The sequence below is a fragment of the Hyaena hyaena genome, unplaced genomic scaffold, assembly GCF_003009895.1.
Source record: "Hyaena hyaena isolate Hyena2069 unplaced genomic scaffold, ASM300989v1 scaffold_428, whole genome shotgun sequence".
Lineage (NCBI taxonomy): Eukaryota > Metazoa > Chordata > Mammalia > Carnivora > Hyaenidae > Hyaena > Hyaena hyaena.
This window is the reverse complement of record NW_024081062.1, coordinates 173897-182151: the sequence shown is the minus strand read 5'-3', so window position 1 is coordinate 182151 and position 8255 is coordinate 173897. Positions and strand designations below refer to the sequence as shown.

Below are 8255 nucleotides of genomic sequence, written 5' to 3'. Positions count from 1 at the left end.
AGAGAGAAAGCAGGTGAACACAGGCCTACACCTTTTCCACTTCTCTCTCCTGTAGGGCCTGGGACAGTCCCTGTCGTCAGCAGGTGTCCAATGAACACTGAATAAATCACATAACCAGAGAAGGAATGTTGGCATTGAGACCACGACCACCATTTTACAGTTGGTACAGGTGAGGCTACGGAGATGTGGGACACATGTGTTCCAGGCACTGCTCAGTAGAGACCCTGGTACCTCCCTCAGCACAGTCAGAGATATAATCATGGCGGCTGCCAAGATTACACCCAGGCATCGAACCATCCCATGGAGGTTAGGAAGGTGACTTCTGACCCCAGTCACCCCGGGATCACCCTAAACTCCAAGCTTAAAGAAATTGTTAACAAAAGGGTTCTAACACGGAGATTAGGAACCCAGAGCCCCAAACACTCAGCTGCAGCATGACTCAGGCCACCGCCAAAACTCTGTTTCCTGGCACTTTCCACCCCATCACATCCCAGATGGTTCTTCAACATCTTATGGCATTTTAAAAAATGTTTATTTATTTTCGAGAGAGAGAGAGAGAGACAGCGAGCAGGGGAGAGGTAGGGAGACAGAGACAGAGAGAGAGGGAGACAGAATCCTAAGCAAGAAGGGGAGACAGAGAATCCTAAGCAAGGCTCTGTGCTGTCAGCACAGAGCCCAACACAGGGCTCAAACTCAAGATACATGAGATCATAACCTGAGCCAAAATCAAGAGTTGGATGTTTAACTGATGAGCCACCCAGGTGCCCCCATCTTGTGCCATTCTAACCAACCCTCAAAATATATATTCAGAATAATCAGAGGATAAGGTGGGTCTGCTCGAAATTAGGACTTAGATTCGTCAACTCTCCCCTCAGTCCTTGGGTGAAGGCAAAATGGGGCAGAGAGTACTGAGGAAAGACATGGCCAGGCCTCTTTAGTGAATGTGGATCTGTGGATGCTCACACTCCAGCTGGGCCTTGAGCTAACCTGGAAGATTCCCAACAGGAGAAACTCTTACATCCCTGACCTATAGCACGGATGCAATCCTCTGGAGTAGCTGATTCATTTGTGATCTACAGAACACAGCCAGATTCCCTGTGGGCTGCCTATAATCAGGAGCTTTGGGAGTGCACTCTGGTGGGGACCATAAAATCCCCACACATCCATAGAAGGGACAGTGTTCCAGCCCAGAGGATAAGAGAAGAGACTGTGCCACTCTGGACCCCAGGTATTGTCCCCACATCCCAGAGCAGTGAGATTTGAGTAGGTCACTACCCTTAAGTCCATAAGCATACTTCCCAACCTTGCTAGTCCAGGTGTCCACGGGGTGATCACACTTGCTGTCTGACCAGCCTACCACATAGGGCTGCAGAAAGGTAAGTCAGGTCATGTATGGGACCTCACCTTCCACACATGGCATGATGGTTTGCTTCATGCAACACCCCCACACACCTACAAATAAAATCTCAGGGTCACCTTCAATTCCTAACTCGTAAAAATTGTTAATGGAAGGGTTATAAGAAGAGCAGGCTGTTTGGGAAGGAGCGGGGACCCACCACTGAGGGTTAGTACATGGCGGGAGCATCATCACTTGCAGTGGTGCTCCAGGCAGGTCTCTCCCGTAGGTGGGAGGCTGCATCTCTTTGTTTCACCTGCCATGGTCCTGCTGCTCTTGCCCTGCTCCGGGGGAGTGGGGGGAGGAGGGAGAGGGGGGCAGTCATGGGATTTGCAGGCAGCCCCGGAGGAGAGACGTGAAGGCCAGCGCCACAACCTAGTGAAGGAATGAAGATCCGGCACAGGCAGCCAGGTGAGGCATGGGGAAGCAGGAAGGGAGAAGAGGCTCAGACACCAACCTCCCCCGGGATGTGAGGTTGGCAGACGGACACGTGGCGCCACCTCACCTTTCATCTAATGGCTCCTCCAAGTGTGGGGAGGGCCTGGCGTCCAGGTTTCATTCTGTCAGCACTTTGCAGGATCTCTGATGTCGTTGTAAGGAAAGGACGTCACAGCTCTATTGAGAGCTGCCACCCACTGGCTTCCACGTCAGACGGAAGGACCGTGCCAGGCACTTTGAGCTGCCTTCTCCCTCATCCTCCGTTGTACAGAGAAGGAAACTGAGCATGAGCAGTTTGCTCAGGAATTAAGTGCACTTCTAGACTAAAGGTGAGCCAGAGCAGGATCAGGAGGCATCAGCGTCCCTGTCTTTCCCAGCAAGTGGCAGAGATTCTAGAGAATGGGACATGGGCCTGCATGGTGCAAAGTCCTATATACACAGAACGGATTTTTGATGTTTTCATGTAAGGCTCCTGAACCAAACACTAGGCAATGTGGGGTTTTAAAGAAAATACTGAAAAGGCTCTTTCTTGTCTTACATTTCCCAGTGTCCTCCCTTACCCGCCAGGCGCCATTTTCCCTCACATCTTGCCATTTGTTTCCAACACATGTCAATTCTACTGGCTCCGACTTGGCTTTGAATGTATCAGTTTTTGAGTTTAGTAAGTGCTTTCTGGATGGCAGTAGTGTTCCCAGCAGACAGGGTCAGTTACATTCTCTGGTGGCCCCACAGGGACGAGCTGAGTGCTCCAAATGCACCTGACCAATGGTGACATAAGCAAATGGATGAAAGTCTCCTCATTTGTGCCATTTTGCTTTACTTCAATTTGTATGAAAGTAGCTGCAGATGTTTCTCAAGAATTCAGACTATACGGTACAGATCAAATCCTACAATACAAAGCATAGAACACAAATTCCCTATAGAACATGATGAGACCAAAGAACTATCCAGTGATCCAACTGTTTCCAGAAATTTCTATTATTAAAAAAATTCTGCTACATCCTGAAAACTTGTTAAAATGAGGCAAAAATTCATCTTGAGAAATGATAGCTAATGTAAGATTCTGGCAAAGAAATCATTCAAGGGGCACCTGGGTGGCTCTGTCAGTTAAGCATCCAACTCTTGATTTTGGCTCAGGTCATGATCTCACAGTCTGTGAGATCGAGCCCCACGCCAGGCTCTGGATTGACAGCACGGAGCCTGCTTGGGATTCTCTCTCTCCCCTCCCTTCTCCCGCCCCGCTCATGCATACCTGCACTCACTCTCTCTCTCAAAAATAAACATTTTTTTTAAAAAAGAAATCATTCAAAGCCAAGAGGTAAATAAATTACTGACTTACCTACAAATGAAGTGGGAAATAGAGGATCAGGAGGAAAGGATGAGGGCCAGCGTGTAATGCTGATAAGGTCAGGCTAAGGTCCTGAATATTTTATTTTCTGTTCCAAATTGTAGACAGGAACTACTCTGAACCTAAAATCAAAGTAAGATTTCCATCAACTGAACTTTGTGCAAATTCTTCATCCCAGCTTTCTGAAATCCTTCAGAATTCAGACTGCCTGGGGGATAAAGAAATCTTGAGAAATGATAGCTTCTAGAAGATACTAGAGAGAACGGCACATAGAGAGTGAGTAGACATTTCCCAAGTGATTCCAGGGGCCAGAACAGAAGGCAATGATGATGACAAAAATCAGCTAACACAGGGCAGCCTGGAGAGTGGAACCACTATTAGCGCTGCCACTGTGGGAGGGCCACTTATTTTTGCTGCGTGTCCCCTGCCTCCTGTGGAAGAGGGACATTTATCAAATGACTGCAGAGGAACGCTCTGAGGGATACCAGAGCCTTCTGTTTGCAGAGCTAAGCACAAGGAGTGCTTGGCGAGTATTAGCTGTTTGCCTTCCCCATCTGATTGCTGCCAGGCAAGGAGAGTCCAATGTCTCCAGTTCTGCTAATTTTTCAAGAAGAGGTAGAATCCAGATTTTATATGAAACCCTTGATTTATAACATGTCAGCATATAGGAAATATTTTGTACAACATTAAGGGTCTAAACCAGATAAGCACACCTGCAGGCTGTGTCTGGCTCACAGAGCCAGTTTGTTCCTCTGGTCTATAGTGGTCACAGGTCCTGGATCACATGGACGAGGACCACACAATTTCTCCTCCTTCATATAGTTGAGGAAATTCCTGTTGACACAGAGTCCTGGACTTGCCTATGACTTGACACTGCCTCCTTTCCACTCTGCTCACTTAGCAGCACCTTCAAGATACGCTTAAGCCATGATTTTACTTACTAAAAGCATTCATTAGTCACAACAAAACACTTCTCCAGCACGACGTCCACATATTTCACTGGTAGATGTTGGCATGCAATACCTTTGTGAAAGTTCATTCTTTGACTACTTTGTGGAGCACTGACCACGTGCTGATGATTTTCCAGGCACAGGGCACATAACATAGAATGGCGTGGACGCGTGTGCTCAGGAGGGCAAAGCCTTGTGGGGGAAAACACACCATAAACCACTTAACTAACAAATGAGATAACCTTCCGCAGAGGTACAAAGATGATAAATCAGCCATGTGAAGGTCCGGGTGGAGAGAATGCCAGGCCAAGAGCAGCCAGTGCAAGGGTCCTGCCCAGAGGCGGGAAGGGCATGAAGTCCCGTGTGGCTGGCAGGACATGTAGTCAGATAAGCAAGTGAGAACCAGGGCAGAAAGATCTGGTCAACTGAAGAGGGCATGCTGGCTGATCGAGGTCAAAGATTCAGTGATGCTGCCTCCAGCACACAGCACCTGAAGACCAACCACAGGGGTCCTCTGTAGCAAGGTAGTAGAGGCACAGCCCAGGCTCAGATTCAGATCATGGGTGCCACTTCCTAACCCTGTGGTCTTGAGCAAACTACTTACTCTGAGTCTCTGTTATTTCATCTCAAAAGGGGGAATCATACAAGTCACTGTTTTGTAGGGACTGAGGGAGATAGTGTCCATGAAGTCTTCAGCATCGTGGCACGCAGTAAAGCACTTGATAAAAAACAGCAATTAATACAGGCACAAAATTCTGTTCACTTATCTGATTACAAATAACCTTTGATCTGATTAAGATACAGCAGGTCCAGGCTCTGCTGGGATTTCATATTCTCCCTCGTGTGTGGAGCCTGTTACCTCCCGAGCCACAGTGGGATGTCCAGGGGGGAGGAGAATGGGACAGGAGTCACCGAGTTCCTCCTGCTTGGCCTCACCAGTGACCCGGAGCAGCGGCAAGTCCTCTTCTGGTTCTTCCTGTGTACCTACCTGGTCACTGTGGTTGGGAACACACTCATCATCCTGGTCATCGGCTCTGACCCCCGCCTGCACACCCCCATGTACTTCTTCCTTACCAATCTCTCCTTTGTTGACCTCTGCTTCACCACCAACCTGATCCCCAAGCTGCTGGTCAACCACGTAGCAGGAACATGGACAATCTCTTACCCCCACTGCCTGACCCAGATGTACTTCCTCATCTCCTTTGCTAACCTGGACACCTTTCTGCTGGCTGCCATGGCCCTGGACCGTTACGTGGCCATCTGCAAGCCCCTGCAGTACTACGCCATCATCACCCCCCAGCTCTGTCGGGGAATGACCGCGCTCATGTGGATGTGCTCTGGCCTCATCTCCCTGGTCCACACGCTCCTCATGAACAGACTGACATTCTGCTCCTGTGCGCGGGAGATCTCACACTTCTACTGTGATGCCTACCTGCTGATGAAGATCGCCTGCTCGGACACGTGTCTCAATCAGCATGTGTTCCTAGGCGCCGTGGTCCTGTTTGTGGCCCCCTGTGGCCTCATTGTGGTCTCCTATAGCTGCATAGCTGCAGCTGTCCTCCAGATTCCTTCCTCCCCAGGAAGGCGCAAGGCATTTTCCACATGCAGCTCCCACCTGTCTGTGGTCATCCTGTTCTATGGAACTGTCCTGGGGGTATACATTCGACCCCCCAACTCCTTCTCAGCCCAGGACACGGTGGCAACTATCATGTACACAGTGGTGACCCCTATGCTAAACCCCTTCATCTACAGCCTGAGGAACAAAGACATGAAAGAGGCTATGGGAAGACTCTTCAGCAGGAGCTCAAAATCTTCTTAGTGGTGGCGAGCACTGGGCTGATATCTGGAGAGGTCCAGGATGTCAGAAAATGGAACACGTCGGTGCCACTGACTCAACAACACCCACTTCCACGCACTGACACATTATTTTTTGAGATGAAAAAGGCTAAAATTAGAGGAAATTTCTATATATTCTTCTATCTCTGAGAAACTCGGGCTCCTTCCAGCTCTTTCCTCTACCATCCCTAAGGTGTGGCTATCATCCCCATGCTTCTAAGGTGGGTGCTGGGGCTCCATCCATCTCTTCCTATCCCAGGCAGGCAGGATGAGGGGAAGAAAGCCAAAAGACTTGCCACTTCGAAGGACTTTCTCAGAAGCTCTGCACAGCTTCTTCTGCTCATCTCTCAAATGTCTCCTTCCAATGCCAAGGCAGGTTGGGTAATGTAATTTTGTTATTTTTTGCTGCTGCTATTGTTTTTGTTAGGTGTAAACACACCACCACCTCCAATAAAATAGGGTTCTCTTAGAAAGGAAGAGGGGATGGATAATGGGAAGATAATTGGCAGGTGTGTGAAAGTACTTGAGACTTACTTTGCTGCATTTTATAGATATGAAGCCACTTAGTTATTTTAGGGAAATAAACCTATAATATAGGTTTTACGTGTGTTTTACACATTGATCCCCTCTGGATGGAGACTGTCAGGAGAAAAACCTGATAATGCTCCCACACTGCTGAGGCTGTGACATTAGCAGAAGGACCCCCAATTGTACACATCAGAGTGATGTTCCCTTGCAGGGAACAAAAATGAAAGCGTTGACATTCAGTTTGTGTGAGACTTTAACCAAGTGAGCCATCTAGGAACCCAGTTTTTTTGTGAGACTTGAATTGTTCCCAAGGAGATGGATTTGATTTCATCTTGAATGTTTTTTTTTTTTTTTGTGGAAAATGAATGTCAGAAGTGTGAAAAGTTAATAGAAGGAATACTCCCCAACTCCACCCCCACCCCCAACTTATAATGGAGTCGGGAGGCCAGCAGCGGGAGCACTCACACCCTACCACTGCTGGTCAATCGCAGCCCCTACATGTTGAGCTACCGCTTTACTATCCCAATGGAAGCAAGAAAGGTTGCCCTCCTCCCCAGGCAACAGCCCAGCCAATGAGAAACTTTCACAGCTCAGCCAATGAGAAGTCACCATACTTCCAACTCCTAGCTGGAAGTCCCAATGGACTTTTTGTTTACAACAGCCCCTTTGAACCCCCCTTTCCTCTATAAAAGGGAGGTCCTCCCCTTTGTTCTTCCGACTGGCCTGTGGTTTCGCCATAGCTTGCTCCTCCCAGTTGCAATTCTCTACTTTCAATTAAACCCATTTTTTGCTGGTAAAATAACTGGCAGTTTTATTTTTTAAATTTAACAGGAGAAAGTTCATATTGTTCAAGCTGCACAATATTATATTGATATATTGATACATGTGTGTTAAAATAAAGCACAAAGTATTTTAAATAAATCATCAGTGTCCAATATCAACTGATCCATGTTAAGGGGCCTTGGCAGAGAACATGTTTCTAGGCTCAACATACAATTTATTGAGTGATTTGACCACATGAGACTTCTTTACAGAAAAATTAATAAAATAAATGCCTACCACAGAAGTGGAAAGATGAATGACAAGAACACGTGCAAAGTCACAGGACAGAAGGTTATCCTACACCTACACACATACACACACACACACACACACACAAAATGGCCGACGATCACAACAGTAATATGCAAACATAGTCATCATCACTGAAAATCAAACAAATGGAAAAATAAAATAACCCTAATGTGCCCATTTTTTCTGACATGACGGTTTTTAAAAAGAATATGGAATATCCCCAGGGGATGCATCAGGACCTCTACCACTGCTGATGGTAGTGTAAACGGAGACAAACTTTCTCAAGGGACAGCTGGCTCATTTTACCGAAAGGCTTAAAAACACATATACCTATGGCCCAGCAATTAATATTTTGTAATTTACCATTAAAAAAATGATTGGGGCACCTGAGTGGCTCAGTCGGTTGAGCATCTGACTTCTGCTCAGGTCATGAGCTTGTAATTCCTGAGTTCAAGCCCCACATCAGGCTCTGTCTGTCTCCCTCTCTCTACCCTTCCCCTGCTTTTGCTCTCTCTCTCTCTCTCTAATATAAAATAAAAACATTTAAAAAAAAAAGCTTAAAAACTTATCTACCAAGTTGCTTAGGAGTATTCCTCAACCTATGGTTTATAATAGAAAAATCAGAAATTTTCTTAAGTGTCCATCAATTTTGGAATTATTAAATACTATTAAATCCACATCCTTA

At 46.9% G+C, this 8255-nt stretch overlaps 1 protein-coding gene across 1 annotated transcript; it reads left to right on the top strand.

Annotated features, from left to right (window-relative positions):
- Positions 1 to 5009: 5009 nt before the first annotated feature.
- LOC120245672 (olfactory receptor 1D2-like) lies at positions 5010 to 5951 on the top strand. The gene has a single exon (XM_039252819.1). The coding sequence runs from the start codon at positions 5010 to 5012 to the stop codon at positions 5949 to 5951; it is 942 nt and encodes a 313-aa protein (XP_039108750.1).
- Positions 5952 to 8255: the final 2304 nt, after the last annotated feature.

Bases quoted from the DNA above. Each gene is read 5' to 3' on its own strand.
- LOC120245672 (XM_039252819.1), top strand. From the start codon at position 5,010: ATGTCCAGGGGGGAGGAGAATGGGACAGGAGTCACCGAGTTCCTCCTG.